A 24,983-nucleotide genomic window follows, 5' to 3' on the forward strand; every position below is an offset into this window, starting at 1 on the left:
ATATCGACTTCCTGGGTCAATATTTTATTCTGAGCCAATATGGCATTAAGAGTATCAATCTCAAGAACTCCTTTTTTTCTGAGTTGTCCCATTGTTCATAGGATTTCTTTCAGAAATGTACATGAACTGGTTATTTACAACCATTTCAATGATTTCCTGGGCTTCTGCAGGCGTTTTTCTTCAGATGAATAGATCCGCCTGCAGAATGGTCCAATGACATCTTGGATAACTCAGACAGACCATCATAGAAGATACCTATGATGCTCCATTCTGAAAGCATGTTAGAAGGACACATTTTGATCAATTGCTTGTATCTTTCCCAAGCTTCATAGAGGGATTCTCCTTCCTTCTGTTTGAAGGTTCGAACTTTCACTCTAAGCTTACTCATCTTTTGAGGTGGAAAGAATTTAGCTAAGAAGGCATTGACTAGCTTCTCTCGAGAGTTTAGGCTGTCTCTAGGTTGTGAGTTCAACCATATACTAGCTCTGTCTCTTACAGCAAAAGGGAAAGCAGAAGTCTGTAGACCTCGGGATCAACTCCATTGGTCTTAACAATGTCACAGATTTGCAAAAATTCAGCCAAGAACCGATGAGGATCTTCCAATGGAAGTCCATGAAACTTGCAATTCTGTTGCATCAAAGAAACTAATTGAGGCTTAAGCTCAAAGTTGCTTGCTCCAATGGCAGGAATAGAGATGCTTCTCCCATAGAAGTTGGGAGTTGGTGCAGTAAAGTCACCAAGCACCTTCCTTGCATTGTTGGCATTGGTGTTATTTTCGGTTGCCATGTCTTTTTCTTTTTCGAAGATTTCTATCAGGTCCTCTCCAGAGAGTTGTGCTTTAGCTTCTCCTAGCTTCCTCTTCAGAGTCCTTTCAGATTCAGGATCAGCTTCAACAAGAATTCCTTTATCTTTGTTCCTACTCATATGAAAGAGAAGAAAACAAAGAAAGTATGGAATCTTCTATGTCACAGTATAGAGAGTCCTTGATGTGTTACCTTACTGGGAACCATATTAGTTCTCACCCAATCTTTTTCCCTTTTCTCCACAGATGGAGGATTTCGATTTGACTACTGCCACTGGAGATATACTAAAAGGGGTACCAGAAGAGCATGTGTTATCATACCCTACAGGAGATGCTTGAGACTAGTCTTAAGATGATGCCTGCAGACTTATGCCCGATGGTGAAAAGACTATAGGATAGATGGTCTTTATTCCTTAGACTTTGATTTCTCTCACTTTTGTAGCATCTTTGAGGGGTAGGACTTGATATTTTTTCTTTTCTTTTGTTAGTCTAGGTACCAGCTTAGGAGTTTTTTATATGAACCAGGTATCTAGAAAGTGGTCAGTTGTATATAAGTCTATATATATATATATATATATGCATGTCAAGTTTGTATGAACTAACTAGAGGTATATATGTATGAAGGTTTTTTTTGTTATCTTGTTGCTATTTGGCTTTATTGTTAGTTTGGTATTTAATTTTATACTGTATATCTCTGAGAATGTGTTTGGCTGTTGCTAACGGATTTATTAAGAAAAGCATATGATAAAAATAAGCTAATACATGTGGTTTCGTTAGTAGGAAAGGCTCAAACATTAAAGAGTCTAGAAGGGTATAGGGTTACTAAAAAGTAACACCTGACGATTGGAAATGATCCGGACCTGCCGAAAATTGGGTCGTTACAACTCACACTTGAAGAAAACCAAGATTCACAAGTTCTTTTGAATGAAAGCTTCCCTGATGAACATCTCTTTGTGATTCAAAATACACCATAGTTTGTTGACATTGCAAACTATAAGACAGCAAGGATCATCCAACAAGAATTTATTAAGCAACAAACCAAGAAAATAATTCATGATGCTAAGTACTTTCTTTGGGATGAGCCTTATTTATTCAAGAGATGTTCTGATGGAATGATAAGGAGATGCATATCTTATGAGGAGCCTCAAGAGGTGCTATGGCATTGTCATGGATCTGAGTACGGAGGTCACTTTGGGGGAGAAAGAACAGCATCAAAAGTGCTTCAATGTGACTTCTTTTGGCCATCCATCTTTAAATATGCAAGAGAGTTTGTGAGAAGGTGTGATCAATGTGAAAGAGCAGGAAACTTGCCTTAAAAAATGAAATGCCACAGAACTATATACTAGAAGTGGAGTTATTTGATGTATGGATCATTGATCTCATGGGACCATTCCCATGCTCATACTCATACAATTATATTCTAGTAGCTGTGGATTATATTTCAAAGTGGGTTAAGGTAATCCCTTCAATCACAAATAATGCTAAGGTGGTCTTGAATATCTTGTGGAAGAATATATGCAGTAGATTTGGTGTGCCTAGATCTTTGATTCATGATGGAGAGAGCCACTTTTGTAATAAATAACTTGAAGTCATCCTTCACAGATATGGGGTGAAACACAGAATTGCTATACAATACCACCCCTAAACAAGTGGACAAGCTAAAATTTCTAATAAGAAGCTCAAGAGAATTCTTGAGAAGACTGTTGAAACCTCCAGGAAAGATTGGTCTAAAAAGCTAGATGATGCCTTATAGGCCTATAGAATAGCTTTCAGGAACTAATTGGCATGTCTCCATACCAATTAGTTTATGGTAAGTCTTGCCATTTACCAGTAGAATTGGAACGCAAAGCATTCTGGACTACAAGATTCTTGAATTTTTATATAAAAGCTGTTGGTGAAAGGAGACTCCTGCAACTAAATGCGTTAAAAGAATTTGGACAAAAAGCCTATTGATGAGCGGATATTTTATACGCTTTTTTGGGGGTAATTTCATGTAGATTTTAGCACATTTTAGTTAGTTTTTAGTAGAATATTATTAGTTTTTAGGCAAAAATCATATTTCTGGACTTTACTATGAGTTTGTGTGTTTTTCTATGCTTTCAGGTATTTTCTGGCTGAAATTGAGGGAGCTGAGCAAAAATCTGAGTTAGGCTGAAAAAGGACTGCTGATGCTGTTGGATCCTGACCTTCCTGCACTTGGAATGAATTTTTTAGAGCTATAAGAGTCTAATTGACGCGCTCTCAATTGGGTTGGAAAGTAGACATCTAGAGCTTTCCAGCAATATATAATAGTTCATACTTTGCACGAAGATAGATGACGTAAACTGGCGTTCATGCTGCTGTCTGGCGTCCAGCGCCAGAAACAGGTTACAAGTTGGAGTTCAGCGCCCAAAACACGTCACAACCTGGCGTTCAACTCCAGAAACAGCCCAAGCACGTGAAAAGCGTTAGTCTCAGCCCCAGCACACACCAAGTGGGTCCCATAAGTGGATTTCTGCACCAATTATCTTAGTTTACTCATATTCTGTAAACCTAGGTTACTAGTTTACTATTTAAACAACTTTTAGAGACTTATCTTGTACCTCATGACATTTTCAGATCTGAATTTTATACACTTTGATGGCATGAGTCTCTAAACTCCATTGTTGGGGGTGAGGAGCTCTACAGCGTCTCGATGAATTAATGCAATTGTTTCTATTTCTCCATTCAAACGTGTGTGTTCCTATCTAAGATGGTCATTCGCGCTTAACTATGAAGAAGGTGATGATCCGTGACACTCATCACCTTCCTCAATCCATGAACGTGTGTCTGACAACCACCTCCATTCTACATCAGATTGAATGAGCTTCTCTTAGATTCTTTAATCAGAATCTTCGTGGTATAAGCTAGATTGATGGCGTCATTCATGAGAATTCGGAAAGTCTAAACCTTGTCCGTGGTATTCCGAGTAGGATTTCGTGATTGAATGACTGTGATGAGCTTCAAACTCCTGAAGGCTGGGCGTTAGTGACAGACGCAAAAGAATCATTGGATTCTATTTCAACCTGATTGAGGACCGACAGATGATTAGCCGTGCTGTGACAGAGCATTTGGCCCATTTTCACTGAGAGGATGGGAAGTAGCCATTGACAACGGTGACACCCTACATACAGCTTGCCATGGAGGGAACTTTGCACTTTTCCATGGATGGAATATTACATTACAGGAATAAATCAAGACAAAGCATCTCCAAAACTCCAACATATTCTCCATTACTGCATAACAAGTATTTATTTTATGCCCTTTCCCCTTTCTTCACTGAACTTGAAAAACACTGTTGTTGGCATCCTGACTAAGAATAATAAGATAAACATAGCTTGCTTCAAACCAACAATCTCCATGGGATTCGACCCTTACTCACGTAAGGTACTACTTGGACGACCCAGTGCACTTGCTGGTTAGTTGTACGGATTGCAAAAAGTGTTATTGCAATTTCGTGCACCAAGTTTTTGGCGCCGTTGCCGGGGATTGTTCGAGTTTGAACAAACTAAAGGTTTATTTTATTTCTTAGATTAGGAATAATTTATTTTTGTTGTTATGGAGTCATTAAATTCTGATAGGATAGTTTCTTTTCAAAAATTTCTTTTCAAAAATATTATTTTTCTTAATTAATTGTTAATTTTCGTGAGTTTAGTGTCTTGTTCTAAGTTTGGTGTTAATTGCACATTTTATATTTTTCTTTAAATTTTCGAACTTGTGTTCTTTGTTCTTCATTGATCTTCAAGTTGTTCTTGTTTATCTTGCTTGTTTGATCTTGAGTTTTTTTCTTGTTTTGTGTCCTTTCTTGTTTTTCTTGTACTTTTTCAAAACATTAACTTTCAAAAATTTTATACTTTTATCCATAAATATAATACATCTTTAAAATCAACACTGACGTTGCTGCCCAATTGGCTGGAGCTTTAGTAGTTGTTCTTGATAATTGGGTATCTTCTTTGGAATCTTTTTCAAAAATAATTTTTCCTTGATTGAATCTTGTGCCAAACTCTAAGTTTGGTGTTTCCTTGTTAATTTTTCTTTAATTTTCAAAAATTTATCTTGGTTTTCTAAAAAATTTTAAGTTTGGTGTTCTTTCTTTTGTTCTTCAAGGTGTTCTTGAGTCTTTCTTGCGTTTTAATCTTAAAATTTTTAAGTTTGGTGTTCCTTGGTGTTTTCCCTCCAAAAATTTTCGAAAATAAGGAGCATTGGATCTAAAAATTTTAAGTCTTGTGTCTTTTGTGTGTTTTTCTCTTTCATCAAAAAATTCAAAATTCAAAAAAAAAATCTTTCCTAACTAATTTTAAACTACATTTTCGAAAATTTTATATAAAAGTTTAGATTTCAATTTCAAAATATTTTCAATTTCTTTTATTTATTTCGTTTTTATTTTATTTTATAAAATAAATTTTTATAAAATAAATAATATTAACATACATATCATCTCCTTTATTCCATTATGGAACTAAGTGGGAATGAACAGTCCAAGAGGACTCTGGGGTCATATGCTAACCCCACTACTGCTTCATATGGGAGTAGTATCTGTATACCCTCCAATGGAGTTAGTAGCTTTGAGTTGAATCCTCAGCTCATTATCATGGTGCAGCAAAACTGCCAGTATTCTGGTCTTCCACAGGAAGAACCTACAGAGTTTCTGGCACAATTTTTACAAATTGCTGACACAGTACATGATAAGGAAGTAGATCAGGATGTCTACAGATTATTACTGTTTCCATTTGCTGTAAAAGATCAAGCTAAGAGGTGGTTAAATGATCAGCCTTAGAACAGCATAAAAACATGGAAACAGCTGTCAGAAAAATTCCTGAATCACTATTTCCCTCCAAAACGGATGACACAGCTAAGGCTAAGCATCCAAGGCTTCAAACAAGGAGATAATGAATCCTTTTATGATGCCTGGGAGAGATACAGAGAGATGCTAAGAAAATGCCCCTCTGAAATGTTTTCAGAGTGGGTGCAATTAGACATCTTCTACTATGGGCTTACAGAAAAAGCTCAGATTTCTCTAGACCACTCAGCTGGTGGATCTATACATATGAGAAAAATAATTGAAGAAGCTCAAGAGCTTATTGATACAGTTGCCAGAAATCAGCATATGTACCTAAGTAGTGAACCTTCCATGAAAGAAGAAGCTAAAGCAGTAACTGATGAACTCAGTCCTGTGGATCAGGCTAATGAATTCAATCAGCAATTAGACTTTCTAACCCAGCAGCTAGCCGAATTCAAAGAAATACTACAGGAAACAAGAATGGCTAACAGGAATATGGAAGTACAGTTAAAGCAAACAGAAAAGCAACTGTCAAAACAAATAGCAGAAGAATGCCAAGCAGTTCAGTTAAGAAGTGGGAAAACATTAAATACCTCACTTCAAAGCAGCAGGAAGCCAAGAAATGAACAAATGGCCAATCAAAATCCCTCTGAGGACAATCAGAGCCCAGAAAGGAACAATACTGGCGCTGAACGCCCAGACCATGCTCATTCCTGGCGTTCAACGCCAGAAACAAGCATGAATCCGGCGTTGAACGCCCACAGGGAGCGCAGTTCTGGCGTTCAGATGCCAGTAACAAATAAGGAGGTGGCGTCTAACGCCACTCCAGCTTCCACACCTGGCATTCAAACGCCAGTGGGGGATCAGTCACATACAAGTGCTGATAACAACCTTTCTAAAAAGGCTTCCCAACCCACTTCTGTAGGTAATAAACCTGCAGCAACTAAGGTTGAGGAATATAAAGCTAAAATGCCTTATCCTCAAAAACTCCGCCAAGCGGAACAAGATAAGCAATTTGCTCGCTTTGCAGACTATCTCAGGACTCTTGAAATAAAGATTCCGTTTGCAGAAGCACTTGAGCAAATACCCTCTTATGCTAAGTTCATGAAAGAGATCTTAAGTCATAAGAAGGATTGGAGGGAAACTGAAAAAGTCTACCTCACTGAAGAATGCAGTGCAGTCATTCTGAAAAGCTTACCTAAGAAGCTTAAAGATCCCGTGAGCTTTATGATACCATGTACATTAGAGGGTACTTGTACCAAGCAAGCTTTATGTGATCTTGGGGCAAGTATCAATCTAATACCTGCATCTACTATCAGAAAGCTTGGTTTGACTAAAGAAATCAAACCAACCAGGATCTGTCTTCAACTTGCTGATGGCTCCATTAAATACCCATCAGGCGTGATTGAAGACATGATTGTCAAGGTAGGGCCATTTGCCTTTCCTACTGCCTTTGTGGTGCTGGAAATGGAGGAGCACAAGAGTGCAACTCTCATTCTAGGAAGACCTTTCCTAGCAATTGGCCGAACCCTCATTGACGTCCAAAAAGGGGAAGTAACCTTGAGAGTCAATGAGGATGAGTTCAAGTTGAATGTTGTCAAAGCCATGCAACATCCAAACACCCCAAATGACTGCATGAGTGTTGATATTATTGACTCTCTGGTAAAAGAGGTCAATATGGCTGAGAATCTCGAATCAGAGCTAGAGGACATCTTTAAAGATGTTAAGCCTGATTTGGAGGAATCAAAGAAAATAATAGAACCTCTGAAAATCCCTCAGGAAGAGGAGAAACCTCCAAAACCCGAACTCAAACCATTACCACCATCCCTGAAATATGTATTTCTGGGAGAAGGTGATACCTTCCCTGTAATCATAAGCTCTACCTTAGAGCCACAGGAAGAGGAAGCACTAATTCAAGTGCTAAGGACACACAAGACAGCTCTTGGGGTGGTCCATCAGTGATCTCAAGGGCATTAGCCCAGCCAGATGTATGCACAAGATCTTACTGGAGGATGACGCCAAGCCAGTTGTTCAACCACAAAGGCGGCTGAATCCAGCCATGAAAGAAGTGGTGCAGAAAGAGGTCACTAAATTACTAGAGGCTGGGATTATTTATCCTATTTCTGACAGCCCCTGGGTGAGCCCTATCTAAGTTGTCCCTAAGAAAGGTGGCATGACAGTGGTTCATAATGAAAAAAATGAACTGGTTCCTACAAGAACAGTTACTGGGTGGCGTATGTGTATTGATTATAGAAGGCTCAATACAGCCACCAGAAAGGATCATTTTCCTTTACCATTCATAGACCAGATGCTAGAACGACTGGCAGGTCATGAATACTACTGCTTCCTAGATGGATATTTTGGTTATAATCAAATTGCAGTAGATCCAAAAGATCAAGAGAAAACGGCATTCACATGTCCATATGGAGTATTTGCATACAGAAGGATTCCATTTGGCCTGTGCAATGCACCTGCAACTTTTCAGAGGTGCATGCTCTCAATTTTCTCTGATATGGTGGAAACTTTTTGGAAGTCTTCATGGATGACTTTTCAGTATTTGGAGACTCATTCAGCTCCTGTCTTGACCATCTAGCACTTGTTCTAAGAGATGCCAAGAGACTAACCTGGTTTTAAACTGGGAAAAATGTCACTTTATGGTGACTGAAGGAATTGTCCTTGGGCACAAAATCTCGAACAAGGGAATAGAGGTGGATCAAGCTAAGGTAGAGGTAATTGAAAAATTACCACCACCTGGCAATGTTAAGGCAATCAGAAGCTTTCTGGGGCATGCAGGATTCTATAGGAGGTTTATAAAGGATTTTTCAAAAATCGCCAAACCTCTGAGCAACATGCTAGCTGCTGACATGCCATTTATCTTTGATAAAGAGTGTCTGCAGGCATTTGAGACTCTGAAAGCTAAATTGGTCACAGTACCAATCATCTCTGCACCAGACTGGACATTACCATTTGAATTGATGTGTGATGCCAGTGACCATGCCATTGGTGCAGTATTGGGACAGAGGCATGACAAGCTTTTGCACGTCATTTACTATGCCAGTCGTGTTTTAAATGACGCACAGAAGAATTACACAACCACAGAAAAAGAGCTGCTTGTAGTGGTTTACGCCATTGACAAGTTCAGATCCTATTTGGTAGGATCAAAAGTGATTGTGTACACTGATCATGCTGCTCTTAAATATCTACTCACAAAGCAGGATTCAAAATCCAGACTCATTAGATGGGTGTTACTTCTGCAAGAGTTTGATATAGAAATAAGAGACAGAAAAGGGACAGAGAATCAAGTAGCAGATCACGTAAACTGGCGTTCAACACCAGTTTCATGCTGCTGTCTGGCGTCCAGCGCCAGAAACAGGTTACAAGTTGGAGTTCAGCGCCCAAATCACGTCACAACCTGGCATTCAACTCCAGAAATAGCCCAAGCACGTGAGAAGCATTAGTCTCAACCCCAGCACACACCAAGTGGGCCCGATAAGTGGATTTCTGCACCAATTATCTTAGTTTACTCATATTCTGTAAACCTAGGTTACTAGTTTACTATTTAAACAACTTTTAGAGACTTATCTTGTACCTCATGACATTTTCAGATCTGAATTTTATACACTTTGACGGCATGAGTCTCTAAACTCCATTGTTGGGGGTGAGGAGCTCTGCAGCGTCTCGATGAATTAATGCAATTGTTTCTATTTCTCCATTCAAACGTGTGTGTTCCTATCTAAGATGTTCATTCGCTCTTAACTATGAAGAAGGTGATGATCCGTGACACTCATCGCCTTCCTCAATCCATGAACGTGTGTCTGACAACCACCTCCATTCTACATCAGATTGAATGAGCTTCTCTTAGATTCTTTAATCAGAATCTTCGTGGTATAAGCTAGATTGATGGCGGCATTCATGAGAATTCAGAAAGTCTAAACCTTGTCCGTGGTATTCCGAGTAGGATTCCGTGATTGAATGACTGTGATGAGCTTCAAACTCCTGAAGGCTGGGCGTTAGTGATAGACGCAAAAGAATCATTGGATTCTATTCCAACCTGATTGAGGACCGACAGATGATTAGCCGTGCTGTGACAGAGCATTTGGACCATTTTCACTGAGAGGATGGGAAGTAGCCATTGACAACGGTGACACCCTACATACAGCTTGCCATGGAGGAAACTTTGCACTTTTCCATGGATGGAATATTACATTACAGGAATAAATCAAGACAAAGCATCTCCAAAACTCCAACATATTCTCCATTACTGCATAACAAGTATTTATTTTATGCCCTTTCCCCTTTCTTCACTGAACTTGAAAAACACTGGTGTTGGCATCCTAACTAAGAATAATAAGATAAACATAGCTTGCTTCAAACCAACAATCTCCGTGGGATTCGACCCTTACTCACGTAAGGTACTACTTGGACGACCCAGTGCACTTGCTGGTTAGTTGTGCGGATTGCAAAAAGTGTTATTGCAATTTCGTGCACCACCTATAAAAGTGCCAAGATGTACAAGGATAAAACCAAGAGGTGGCATGGCCAAAAGATAGCAACAAGGAGCTTTGAGCCTGGCCAAAGAGTTCTGTTACTCAATTCAAGATGGTAGGCCATTCTTGATCACCAAAGTCTCTCCTTATGGATATGTAGAAATCATGGAAGAAGATTCAAAAAGGACATTTACAGTTGGTGCGCGGAATTGAACTCCGCACAACTAAATTGGCAAGTACACTGGGTCGTCCAAGTAATACCTCATGTGAGTGAGGGTCGAATCCCATAGAGATTGTTAGATTGAGCAAACAATGGCTATCTTGTAAATCTTAGTAAGGAGATTAGAAAAGTTAGTTGTTTGTTTGAAGCATAAACAAAATAGTAAAGAACAAAATACCAGATTGATGTGAAAACAATGATATAGATTCAATTAAGGCTTTGGAGATGCGTATTCTTTTCGGATTAACTTTTTTTACTGTCTACTTCAATAACAAATATCCATTCAATGGCAACCGTAATTGACTAACTCATGTAGCATCCTCATCAAGTTAGCCTCTTCTAAACCATAGCAGTCCACCATATCTAAGCAACTCATGTAGCATCCTCATCAAGTTAACTCATGGTTTCCCGCTATAGCCGAAGGTGAAGACCTAAGCAATCCACTCCCTTTCACGATCCTACTCAAAACGCTACAAACATGGTCGGATCTTCCGGATCAGAGAATGCTGCTTCTCTGACTCTAGCCTTAACGCCACAGAGACCTCAATAACCCATGGTCAACGGAATTTTATGTCACTTATCCAAAGTCGCCCAGGCACTCTCTTGGAATCCGCAGTACATTCTCTTGCTATGGTTCAATGCTATCTGGGTCAGGACTCACACGGAACCCATGTAGAACAACGATGAATGTTATAGTTCATCCTCAATTCATGAGATGAAGAACAAAAATTCATAAGAGAATACAATCAAACGAGTAGTGAAATAGAAACAGTAATATTATTAATCCATGAGAATCACCAGAGCTCCTAACCCTAACTTAGGAGGTTTAGTAGCTCATAGCTTACAGAAAGTAATATGAATTCGAAAGTGGTGGAAGAAGCTTCTCAATAAGGTTGATCTTCTTCTATATATATTAACCTAATAACTAAAAAGTACAAATTATGATAGACTAGACTAGAGGTGCGAAAATCTACTCTTGGGCCCACTTTAGTTGAGTACTTGGGTTGAGCTTGGCGTCCATCTTGAAGAATGGGCGTTGAACGCCCATTGGGGGGGTGATTGGTGCTGCCTTGTGCCTCTTGGTGGCATTGAACGCCAGGAATAGGGTGGAATGTGGCGTTCAACGCTGGCGTAGGTTCCTTTGGGGCGTTGAACGCCAGAAAGGGGGTAACGCCTTGGCGTTTAACGCCAAATATGGGTATGCTCCTTCGAAGAAAAGTATAACCCATTAGGTCTAGAAATTCTCATTTGAGTACATGGAGGTCAGAATCTGATAGCATCTGCTACGCTTTCCTTGCCTCTGAATCGGACTTTGCAAAAACTCCTCAATTTCAACCAGAAATTATCTGAAATCATCAGAAAACACAACTCAAAGTAGAATCCAAAAATGTGAATTTAGCACTAAAACCTATGAAAATATAATAAAACTTAAACAAAATATAACTAAAATAATATGAAAATGATGCCAAAAAGCATATAAAATATACGCTTGATGAGCGGATAATTTATACACTTTTTGGCATTGTTTTTACATAGTTTTTATTGTGTTTTGGTTACTTTTTAGTATATTTTTATTAGTTTTTATAAAAAAATCACATTTCTGGCCTTTACTATGAGTTTTTGTGTTTTTTTTTAATTTTAGGTATTTTCTGGGAAAAATTGAGGGACCTGAGCAAAAGTCTGATTCAGAGGCTGAGAAAGGACTGCAGATGTTGTTGGATTCTGACCCTCCTGCACTCGAAGTGGATTTTCTGGAGCTACAGAAACCCAATTGGCGCACTCTCAATTTCGTTAGAAAGTAGACATCTTAGACTTTCCAGAAATGTATAATAGTTCATACTTTTTTCGAGATTTTACGGCCCAAACTGGCGTTCAAACGCCCACCAGAGACCCTTTTTCTAGCGTAAAATGCCAGAACTGGCACCAGAACTGGAGTTAAACGCCCAAACTGGCATCCAAGCTAGCGTTTAAATCCAAAAATGGCCTATGCACGTAAAAGCTTCAAACCTCAGCCCAAACACACACCAAGTGGGCCCCGGAAGTAAATAGCACTTTTGACTATTGTATTTTATCTTTTGATCATCTTTTGATCTTTTGATCACTTTGAGGGAGGCTGGCCATTCGGCCATGCCTAGACCTTTCTCTCTTATATATTTTCCAACGGTGGAGTTTCTACACCTCATAGATTAAGGTGCGGAGCTCTGCTGTTCTTCATGAATTAATGCAAGTACTATTGTTTTTCTTTCAATTCATGCCTACTTCTTCTCCAAGATATACTCTCGTACTTAATTCAGTTAAGTCAAAATGAAGGGGTGACCCGTGACAATCACCCACTATCTTCGTTACTCGCTTAGCCAAGATCCGCGTGCCTAACAACCACAAGCGGTCTACATGATGTTCAACGTAGTCATTGAACGATAGCCAGAGTTTAACTCTTGGGTCTCTGATCCACGGATTTCACTTGCCTCTCCTGACAACAGAGCATTCGAGTCCGTGAGGTTAGAACCTTCGTGGTATAGGCTAAAACCAATTGGCAGCATTCCTGAGATCCAGAAAGTCTAAACCTTATCTGTGGTATTCCGAGTAGGATTGGGGAAAGGATGACTGTGACGAGCTTCAAACTCGTGAATCATGGACGCAGTGACAGTGTGCAAAAGGATAGAGAGATCCTATTCTGACACAAGTCAGAACTGACAGATGATTAGCTGTGCGAAAACGTACCTGGACCATTTTCACTGAGAGGATGGATGGTAGCCATTGACAACGGTGATCCACCAACATACAGCTTGCCATGGAAGGGAGCACGCATGATTGGATGAAAACAATAGGAAAGCAGAGGTTCAGAAGCAAGAAAGCATCTCCAAACGCTTATCTGAAATTCCCACCAATGGATTACATAAGTATCTTTATTGTATTTTATGTTTTATATATCTTTTAATTATCAAATCCTCATATCCATTTGAATCCGCCTGACTAAGATTTACAAGATGACCATAGCTTGCCTTAAGCCGACAATCTCTGTGGGATCGACCCTTACTCGTGTAAGGTTTTATTACTTGGACGACCCAGTGCACTTGCTGGTTAGTAGTGCGGAGTTGGAAAAGTGTGATTGCAATTTCGTTCACCTTTCCATAACACTCTTCCCCAAACACCTTTCACCTATCAAATCCTACCCTCTTCCCCATAATCTCTCCACCACTCACATCCATCCACTCTTCCCCAAAGGCCCTTAATAAAACCCCACCTACCTCACCATTCAAATTCAAACCATTTCCCTCCCAATCCCACCCATTCTCACACGGATTCCCTCTCCTCCTTACCTTATAAATACCCCTCCTTACCACCCTCAATTTCACACATCACAAACACTTCTCCCCCCTTGGTGGAACCACTAATACACTTCCATCTCCTCCATTTTTTCTTCTTCTACTCCCTTCTTTCTTCTTTTGCTCGAGGACGAGCAAACCTTTTAAGTTTGGTATAGGAAAAATCTCTGGCTTTTATTTTTCCATAACCATTAATGGCACCTAAGGCCGAAGAAATCTCTAGAAAGAGGAAAGGAAAGGCAATTACTTCCACCTTCGAGTCATAGGAGATGGAAAGATTCATCTCAAAAGTCCATCAAGACCACTTCTATGAAGTTGTGGCCAAGAAAAAGGTGATCCCCGAGGTCCCCTTGATGCTAAAAAAGAGTGAATATCCAGAGATCTGATGTGAGGTTCGGAGAAAAGGTTGGAAAGATCTCACCAACACCATCCAACAAGTCAAAATCTTAATAGTTCAAGAGTTCTATGCTAATGCATGGATCACTAAGAACCATGATCAAAGTATGAACCCAAACCCAAAGAATTGGCTCACAATGGTTTGGGGGAGATACTTGGATTTCAGTCCAAAAACTGAGGTTGGCATTCCACTTGCCAATAATGAGAGGAGATTCTTATCCTTTCACTAGAAAAGTCAACTTTGATCAAAGGTTGGACCAAGTCCTCATGGACATCTATGTGGTAGGAGCCCAATGGAAGAGAGACTCCAAAGGTAAGCCAGTTCAACTAAAAAGGCCTACCTCAAACCTGTGGCTAGAGGATGGTTGGAGTTCATCCAACGCTCCATCATTCCTACTAGCAACCGGTCCGAAGTAATTGTGGATCGGGCTATCATGATCCATAGTATCATGATTGGAGAGGACGTGAAAGTTCATGAGATCATACCTCTAGAACTATACAAGGTGGCTGACAAGCCTTCCATTTTGGCAAGGTTAGTCTTTCCTCATCTCATCTGTTACCTATGCAATTCAGCTAGAATTGTCATAGAGGAAGACATCCTCATTGAAGAAGACAAGCCCATCACTAAAAAGAGGATGGAGCAAACAAGAGAGCCCACTCATGGACCTCAACAAAAGCATGAGGAAATTCCTCATCAAGAAATCTCTGAGATGCCTCAAGGGATGCATTTCCCTCTATACAACTATTGGGAGCAACTCAACACCTCTTTAGGAGATTTGTGTTCCAACATGGAGCAACTAAGGATGGAGCACCAAGAGCACTCCATTATCCTCCATAAAATTAGAGAGGACCAAAGAGCCATGAGGGAGGAGCAACAAAGGCAAGGAAGAGATATTGAGGTGCTCAAGCACTCCATAGGATCTTCAAGAGGAAGAACTAGCCGCCGTCACTAAGGTGGACCTGTTCTTTAATTTTCTTTTTCTTATTTTTCTGTTTTTCGGTTTTATGCTTTATGTTTTGTCTGTGTTTGTGTCTTTATTACATGATCATTAGTGTTTAGTGTCTATGTCTTAAAGCTATGAATGTTCCATGAATCTTTCACCTTTCTTAAATGAAAAATGTTTCTATTTGCAAAAGAATAAGAAGTACATGAATTTCAAATTTTATCTTGAAATTATTTTAATTATTTTGATGTGGTGGCAATAATTTTTGTTTTCTGAATGAATGCTTGAACAGTGCATATTTTTTATAGTGAAGTTTATGGATGTTAAAATTGTTGGCTCTTGAAAGAATAATGAAAAAAGAGAAATGTTATTGATAATCTGAAAAACCATAAAATTGATTCTTGAAGCAAGAAAAAGTAGTGAATAACACAATGCTTGCGAAAAAAAAGAAGGCGAAAAATAAAGAAAAAAAAGAAAAAGAAAAAGCAAGCAGAAAAAGCCAATAGCTCTTTAAACCAAAAGGCAAGAACAAAAATCCAATAACCCTTTAAACTAAAAGGCAAGGGTAAAGAGGATCCAAGACTTTGAGCATCAGTGGATAGGAGGGCCCAAAGGAATAAAATTCTGGCCTAAGCGGCTAAATTAAGTTGTCCCTAACCTTGTGCTTGTGTCATGAAGGTCCAAGTGAAAAGCTTGAGACTGAGTGGTTAAAGTCGTGATCCAAAGAAAAAAGAGTATGGTTAAGAACTCCGGGCACCTCTAACTGGGGACTCTAGCAAAGCTGAGTCACAATATAAAAAGGTTCACCCAGTTATGTGTCTGTGGCATTTATGTATCCGGTGGTAATATTGGAAAATAAAATGCTTAGGGTCACGGCCAAGACTCATAAAGTAGCTGTGTTCAAGAATCAACATGCTAAACTAGGAGAATCAATAACACTATCTGAATTCTGAGTTCCTATGGATGTCAATCATTCTGAACTTCAAAGGATAAAGTGAGATGCCAAAACTGTTCAGAAGCAAAAAGCTACTAGTCCCGCTCATCTAATTGGAACTAAGCTTCATTGATATTTTGAAATTTATTTTATATTCTCTTCTTTTTATCTTATTTTGTTTTTGGTTGCTTGGGGACAAGCAACAATTTAAGTTTGGTGTTGTGATGAGCGGATAATTTATACGCTTTTTGGCATTGTTTTTACATAGTTTTTAGTATGTTTTAGTTACTTTTTAGTATATTTTTATTAGTTTTTATACAAAAATCACATTTCTGGACTTTACTATGAGTTTGTGTGTTTTTCTGTAATTTCAGGTATTTTCTGGCTGAAATTGAGGGACCTGAGCAAAAGTCTGATCAGAGGCTGAGAAAGGACGGCATATGCTGTTGGATTCTGACCCTTCTGCACTCAAAGTGAATTTTCTGGAGCTACAGAAGCCCAATTGGCACGCCCTCAATTTTATTGAAAGGTAGACATCTTAGGCTTTCCAGAAATGTATAATAGTCTATACTTTGCCTGAGATTTGATGGCCCAAACTGGCGTCCAAACGCATACCAGAGACCCTTTTCTGGTGTAAAACGCCAGAACTGGCACCAGAACTGGAGTTAAATACCCAAACTGGCATCCAAACTAGAGTTTAACTCCAAAAATGGCCTATGCACATGAAAGCTTCAAAGCTCAGCCCAAACACACACCAAGTGGGCCCCGGAAGTGGATTTCTGTAATTGAAAACATGCTACTTTGGCCTTAAAATTGCTAATTTGTAATCTTCTCTTATTACCATTCGATGCCGTGATATGTGTATTAAGTGTTTTGAGGTTTTATAGGATAGGAATGGTTTAGAGGATGGAAATGAAGCATGCAAAAGTGGAAGGAACACAAGAATTTGGAGATTTGAAAAGCTGGCCTCGATGCACACGCATGGATGATGCGTACGCGTGGCAAGTTCAATATCCAGTGATGCGTACACATGGCTGACGCGTACGTGTGACAAACGTCACGTGCGTCAGTTACAAGAAAATGCTGGGGGCGATTTCTGGGCTGCTTTTGACCTATTTCAGGCCCAAAATTGAAGACAAGAGGAGAGGCTGCAGAGTGGAGATGGGAATCATTCATCATTCATTCATTCACTTTTACACTTTAGGTTTTAGATGTAGATTTCTAAGAAAGGGGCTCTCTCCTCTCTCTAGGTTTTAGGTTTTCAGTCTTATTTTTTCTTAGCTTCAGAATTTTATCTTACTTTAATTTAGTTTTCTTCTACCTTTTATTGTTCTAGTATCTTAGTTTATCTTCTTTTGTTGATTTCTTTATTTTTCCAATTTAGTTTATGAACTCTTCTTGTTAGATTCAATTTCTTTTTAATGCAATTTGAGGTATTTCATGTTTATTGCTTCTTTTTTTAATTGTTGGTTATTGATTCCTTACATTTGTTAATCTTAGATTTTACTATTTCTTGTTACTTTTCTATGCTTTTATTTTGTGCCTTCCAAATGTTTGATAAAATGCTTGGTTGGATTTTAAAAGATATTTTTATGTTCTTAACTTGGATTGATTAATTAGAGACTCTTGAGTTATCAAAATTCTTTTGTTGATTGGTGATTGAAAGTTGCTAGTTTGCTTGAGCCTCACTAAATCTAGTTTTTTACTAGGACTCGTCAACTTAAGTCGATTTTGCTCGCTTGGCTTTCCTTCATTTGTTAGAGGATAACTAAGTGAAAGCGATTCGCACTTACCATCAATTGATGATGATAATGAGGATAGGAATTCCAATTCTCAATCCTTGTTAGGACCGTTCTTAGTTGTTAGTTTATTTTTCTCGCAATTTATATTTTCTTGTTCATTATTTCAAAACCCCAAAAAGAAGTACATCATAACCAATAATAAATACACTTCCCTACAATTTCTTGAGAGACAACTCGAGGTTTGAATACTTCAGTTTATTTTTATTGGGGTTTGTACTTGTGACAACCTAATTAAATGTTGACTGAAGATTAATTGTCAGTTTAGATCTATACTTGCAACTATACTTGCAACGAAGTTATTTTGAGAAATTTTTTTCTAACATGTTTTCTCTGTCAATCATTATCATATCACATTATTATTATTATTATTATTATTATTATTATTATTATTATTATTATTATTATTATTATTATTATTATCAACATAAATGGATCATCATTAAGTTAACAACTTGCCGTTAATAAAATTATTGGATAATGAATAAGAATTAGAATTGTATCAATATAATTAAAATGATTAAAAATATTTTCAAGAGATAATTAGTTTAATAATGTACTAAATATTGATTTTATATAATTATAATAAAAATATTTTTTTAAATTAGTATAATTATTCATTATTCATTAAATACTAATTGCAATATTGTAATATAATTATAATAAAGATATTTTTTAAAAATAAATTTATTTAGAGAAATATAAATTGGTTATTAATAACTGGTGCCGTTATCATATCATATTATTATTATTATTATTATTATTATTATTATTATTATTATTATTATTATTATTATTATTATTATTATTATTAAAATGATTAAAAATATTTTTGATTGATAATTGATAAGTAGATTAATAATGCATTAAATATTGATTTTATATAACTATAATGAAGATATTTTCCTAAATTAGTATAATTATGCATTATTACTTAAATGCTAATTATAGTATAATTATAATAAAGATATTTTTCTAAAATAAACTTAGAAGAGAAAATAGTGCATTCATTTTGGCAGAAAAATGGATTTATGACGACACCTCACTTCTATTAGCTGGGAAAAAACTCAGTTTTAGTATATTAAGTAGATAGATTATATATAACTTTCATATTGACAATTAAATTTCAGTTGTTACACAAATATTATATTTTAGGTAATGGTACTTCTTTTATTATTTTAAAATTATTATATTTTTAAGATTATTTAATTATGTTTATTTTTCTATAAACATTGTCATAATTAAAGAGTAACTAATGTTCGTTTGTGATAGTCTAAAATTGAAAAAATAAAAAATATAACATATTAATATTCTGAGTTTTTCGGACCATGTTTGCCTTACGTATTTTCTATTTCTTATTAATTACTATTTTTTTTCATACACTTAATTATCATTAATTTATATCAATTAAAATTTATAACTTGAAAAAAATAGATACGTATCTAAAAAATGAACAAAAAATATATTTTCTTTTTAGTAAAACATTTATGTTGCTTTAGCTTTTTTCTGCATTATATCTAACATTTTTACTATAGTTAAAAATTTTATAGATATAACAAACTAATTGTTACACTATTAAATATATTATTATAGATAAATTATTAAATAAAAATTTGTAAAGAATATATAATACTTAGTTAAGTATCATAATCATATTTAAAGGTAACTAAAATTTAAATGATTGAAATTATTAAAGGTTAAATATTTTACACTTAATCAATTTTAGTGTTGTTATTGAAATTAAAAAAAGGATAAGTTGTTAATAAATTCTATATTTAAATTTAAATTTGAGTAAGAAAATAAAAAAATATTTTGAATTTTATCTCACTAATAAGAGTTAATTTTAAGATAAAAATTACTTTGTATATCATATTGTAGGATAGTATAGTCATTTGTTATTCTTTAACGATAAATATTGTCAAATCAAATGGCATAAGAAACTAAAAAGAAATATATTTATCAGTTTAGGAAATACTAATTTATTTTTCAATAGAATAAATTATATATTGAATAACAAAAGTTGTTATTGGTTTCTCTTCACACTAACTAATACTCAACGATGATATTTTGGTACACTATGTTACAAAAAAATATTAATCAATCTAATAAATTTGGTAATAACATAAGTCTATAAATTTGAAAATTTAAAAATCATGTCATAAAATGTGAAGTTTTAACAAGGAACAATGTTGATCATATTGTTTTGATTTCAAGAATGAATGTCATATCAACAAATAAATTTATCCCAGGTAAGATAAAAGTCCATAAGTATTGTTATTAATAATGAGATATTAATCTATTTTAAAGATAAATACTTTTTTTTTACTACGAATTTTTTTAACTTGGCATGTCAAAGACTAATCCACTACACATTGATACTCTATTTATTAAAGGTCTGCTGCTAACTAATGAATTGTTACACACACATATAAGGTGAGATTCGAATTTTAAATAATTGCTTATGTAGACAAATGAGATGACCATTCAACTAATCCAAATTGACGAAGACAAATATTAATTATTTTAAATATTTTTAAGTTATAAAATATTTATAATAATAATTACTATATATATTTTTTGTTTAATTTTTTAATAAAAAATTTATATAACTTTATGTATTATCTCGTGCAGGGCACAGAAATATATACTAGTTAGATTTTTAAAAATACGAAATGTTACACACGTTATTACTAGAACGGCCGACTCAGCATCAGAAATATGCTCAGAAACCACTATGGTGTCTTAGAAATAAATTTGGAAGACTATTATAGTGAAATTAAAACTTCGAAAACCAAAAAAATCATATGAATTTTAGAACCGATAATAGAAATTTACTCCCATACAAAATATTATTATTATTATTATTATTATTATTATTATTATTAGGAAAATTCTATGGTGCTTATGGAAGATTCCTTCAGCAAGTGAGGAAAAGTGTTGGCAAAATGTGGAAACGACACATGTGAGATCTTGAAAACTATGAGGAGACAAATTCTGTCTAAAAGAAAAGGCTATAGGATATTGTAGGGTAATAGAATTAGATTAATTCTGAAAACATAACTGTAATTATATTATTGAGCCTGTTAGTGTGAAGTTGCGGCCTTTTTTTTAGAAGTGTATCAATGGTATGAGTTTTTGGGCTTCGAAAAAATTGAGAATTCAAAAATAATAACAGTAAAAATTGCATGAGATGAAATGGGCCTTACTTATAATAATATCATTGGATATTGTATTAGAAGTAGTAATAAGCATCTAAAACACATTTTTTATTTTATTTTTATATTAAAATAAATATTTTTTTACTAACTAACTCATTAGTTTATATTTATTATATTATCATATACTATGTGTATTTATCGAAAAATAAGATTAACAAATATTATATAATCTTAAAAAACATTATATTGTTATTAATAAAAATATTTGATTTTTTTATACATATTTAATTATATTTATATTAATAATCATGACTAATAAAAAAATACTTAATTTAAATATAAGTGAGTCTAAAATTAAAATAATAAGTAGCAGGAATTATTACATATATTGATATATCATATATTTGATCTTCCTTATTTAATTATTCCACAACCATATATATAATTTAGTATAATTACGTATATTCATCCAACGTATATCAAGCAAATCTCAAATGATTAATTTAATGTATAAAAATGACAACTGCTGTAATATGATTAATAAAATTATTCATAATTTTATTCTCCACCTTTTTATATGTTATTAAGATATTAAATAATCATTTTAATATTATTGTTTATCGAAGTCCAAAAATAATATATTGTATTTATTTTTTCTTGTATAATATTAAAAACAAGTTTTTTCGATAAATACATATAGTATATGATAATATAATAAATATAAATTAATGAGTTAGTTAGTAAAAAAATGTTTATTTTAATATAAAAATAAAATAAAAAATGTAATTTTATGAGAAAAATACTAAAGTTTTAGATGTTTATTACTACTCCTAATACAATATTCAATGCTATTATTATAAGTAATGCCCATTTCGACCCATGTAATTTTTACTGTTATTATTTTTGAATTCTCAATTTTTTTCGAAATCCAAAAACCCATATCATTGACACACTTTTAAAAAAGGGCCGCAACTCCATATTAATAGGGCCCAATAATATAATTACAATTATGTTTTCAGAATTAATCTAATACTATTATCCTACAATTCCTATAGCCTCTGCTTTTGGACAGAATTTGTTTTCTCATAATTTCTAAAATCCCATATGTGTCGTCTCCACATTTTACTAACACTTTTCTTCATCTGCTGAAAGAATCTTTCATAAGCACCATATTATTATTATTATTATTATTATTATTATTATTATTATTATTATTATTATTATTATTATTATCAGTAAGATATGGTGATTGACTGAAATTGTAAATAGTTTAATTTTTCTCCATTAAACTAACAAGTGACAACTAACAAACAGACAGTATCCCCAATGAATGGTCGAATCAATCGGATGTAATTAGCCATTTTAAGAAACGCGTTGCCTTGTGTTGTAATGTTTCTTTTTCACAAAATTAGTGTGCGTAACTACCTACGTACAACGACCCTGCCAAGTAAGAACCTCTACCTCGCAGATTCAATCTCCGTTTCCCCGATACACAAAACGATTACATTCACAATCATAATCCCAAATCTATTGGCCCTAATATTCTATTTCGCTGCACGACTTACGGTTGCTTCCTAGATTCTCCTCTGTTAACACAAAAAGCTTCATTTTGTTTCCTTGGTAGCGGAGGATCAAGTTTGGTTTCTTTTCATTGCGGTGAGTAGTGTTGCCTTTAAATGATTCTATTAACATGATTTCATTAATTCCGATCTACATCATTCATGCTAGTGGTAGCTTTATCTGATCCATGTGGCGTTGCTTGCATTTTGCATTTTGCGTTTCATGATTTGTTTGTATTTCTTCTTTGGTTGACTCCTATGCTTTCTTTCAAGTTCCAGTGATTGCTTCATTTGTTATAAGTTGTAAACATCTCTTTTACTTTCTAGCTAATTAAATTGTTAGGTATAATAAACTTATTACAGTGGCTTAGTAATGTTATACAATGCAGGGTTCTTATATGGTTGCTACTTCCATATAGCAATCGAGAACAAAAATGAAAGAAACCAAGTGAATGGGTAGCAATGGAGAATTCTTACAAGGCTAATGGAAATATACATAGAGTTTCAAGGCAGAATAAACATCCATTCTCCATAAGGGATCAATCATTGCCCTGCTTTGACATAAGAGTATTTTTAGTCAGAGTTTGCAAATCTGATCTTGATAATTCTGCTCCCGAGGTTCTCAAACTGAAATGTGTTTCACCAAATCCTGGCACACTTCTCAAAGTTAATGGCGTCCGCGCTGCTATGCAATCCGAGGGTGTTTCAAGCCTTCTCAAAAGAGATAGAGTAGATAAGAAATCAAAAGAAGTGACATTTGTAAGCACAGATAGTATTAAGATGAGTAGTAATGTTAAGTTTGAAGTGTTTGACAAAGATGTTCTGTTGGTTTCTGGGGTCTTAGAATTATGCAATAGCAATGGATCTGTTAATGGACAAAGATGGAGCATGAACTGTGAGTCAATTATAATTCCTGGAACTAGTTTCTTCAAGAGCAAGAAATTCATGTTGCCAGGTTCAACTTTACCTACAATAGAGGTCTACATTGCTGGGTCCTTCTTGGATACTCCAATTGTCTTAACAAAGACCCTCCACCTTAGTTCTCAGATAAAACACACAAGGATGGGGACATTCTCTACAAACCTGGAAAACGAGACAAGTGCTCCTTCAACATTTACTTTACAGGTTAACAAGTGAAAGGGGTTTTGCTTTTATTTCCTTCTTTTATTTTATTCTTACTAATAGTTGCATGGCAATTCTTGTACTAATTAAAGGCTGCAGATAACATGAGTGAAAAGCCTGAAGAGGAGGATAACAACATTGATTTGTACCAAAGAAGAGCATATGTTGCTGCTGAAGAAGAAGATGGAGAGGTGTCATGGTTCAATGCAGGTGTGAGAGTAGGTGTTGGAATTGGTCTGAGTGTTTGCATTGGCATTGGCATTGGAGTTGGCGTGCTTGTTAAGACTTACCAAGGCACTACTCGCAACTTTAGGAGACGACTATTATGATATTAATCTGCACATACATACGCAAATATAACATGCTTGATTCACTGATCAACTATCATAATGGACAAGTATTTGAAAAGAAAAACTCATCACTTTGTATTGTGCACCATGTTTGTCATTACATATCCAATTGAAGTGGGGTCACGGGTTACTTACACCCAATCTAATTAAATCTCATTAATTACTCCTAAATTTTCCTTGTTGATAGAATTACTTTTTGTTACTTTAATAAACTCCGTTTATTACTCGACCTTGTTAGCTTCAGTATATGGCAAAATTGAAAATCAGCAAATAAAGGAAAAGTTTAGAGGGCCATTAACTTTTGTGTTTTTTGGTTAGTACTTAACCATCAAAATAAAAGTGAGTGATCTCCCACCATTAGATGTAATCTCACACCATTAAAAATATTATTGATGGCCAATTAATGGTTACAAAATACCAAAATTGTTGGCCCCTAGCATTCCTCGCAAATAAATGAGCTTGGCACTGTCACTGGAGCTGAATGGAGATTCTTATTCCATGAATACAACGGTAGGAGACAGATGTCGACCCAAAAAATTAATAGACAAAGACTTGTATCTTTAGTTGTTCTAATTAGCATACCGGAATTCTTTTGAAGAACAGGGTTAGTTGTTGGTGAAATTCATTATTGAGGGAATTAAAAGCAATATTATTAAATGGCGAATTGTAAAGCAATGGTTTGGTGGTGAGTTACGTTGGATAATCACGTTTACTTGGAATCTCCGTTCAGTCAATTAATCAAATTGACATGTACATATATATAGAGCCAAGTACAGGCATTTCACTAAAATTACAGCGGATTATTACGTGCCAACGTCCATTACAGTACTTCAAAGCTTTTGATGTGAAAATAAGATCAAGACACGTGCTCTCCAACTTCAACGTCAGCCTCAACCCATCAATTCCTTTATATGACTACGGTGGTCCAACAATTGAATCCTGTAATTTCTACGTACATGGTAAAACATAACAATGCATCCAATAAGAATAATAATTACTTAGGATTCCTACATTTGAAATGCGCGCTTTACTCATCAAATTCTTCTTCAGTCGTTCTTTCTTTCATTAACCTGATATGGACAGTGGAA

General features: G+C 35.4%; 1 protein-coding gene and 1 non-coding gene across 2 annotated transcripts; both read left to right on the plus strand.

The window, feature by feature from the left end:
* Window positions 1-274: 274 nt before the first annotated feature.
* On the plus strand, window positions 275-382 carry LOC112704509 (small nucleolar RNA R71). The gene has a single exon (XR_003155132.1). It is a non-coding gene; the product is annotated as a small nucleolar RNA R71 (small nucleolar RNA).
* Window positions 383-22,256: 21,874 nt separating this feature from the next.
* On the plus strand, window positions 22,257-24,058 carry LOC112703134 (uncharacterized protein At1g01500-like). The gene is made up of 3 exons (XM_025754458.3): window positions 22,257-22,520; window positions 22,813-23,548; window positions 23,638-24,058. Exons 2-3 carry the CDS (start codon window positions 22,886-22,888, stop codon window positions 23,872-23,874), a joined length of 900 nt encoding a protein of 299 aa, XP_025610243.1. The 5' UTR covers window positions 22,257-22,520; window positions 22,813-22,885; the 3' UTR covers window positions 23,875-24,058.
* Window positions 24,059-24,983: the final 925 nt, after the last annotated feature.

Source organism: Arachis hypogaea, chromosome 7, assembly GCF_003086295.3.
Source record: "Arachis hypogaea cultivar Tifrunner chromosome 7, arahy.Tifrunner.gnm2.J5K5, whole genome shotgun sequence".
In the NCBI taxonomy this organism is placed as follows: domain Eukaryota; kingdom Viridiplantae; phylum Streptophyta; class Magnoliopsida; order Fabales; family Fabaceae; genus Arachis; species Arachis hypogaea.

Coding starts and splice junctions, on each gene's coding strand:
- LOC112703134 (XM_025754458.3), top strand. CDS start 22,886: ATGGAGAATTCTTACAAGGCTAATGGAAATATACATAGAGTTTCAAGG. Junction 23,549..23,637: donor CTTCAACATTTACTTTACAG/GTTAACAAGTGA, acceptor TACTAATTAAAG/GCTGCAGATAACATGAGTGA.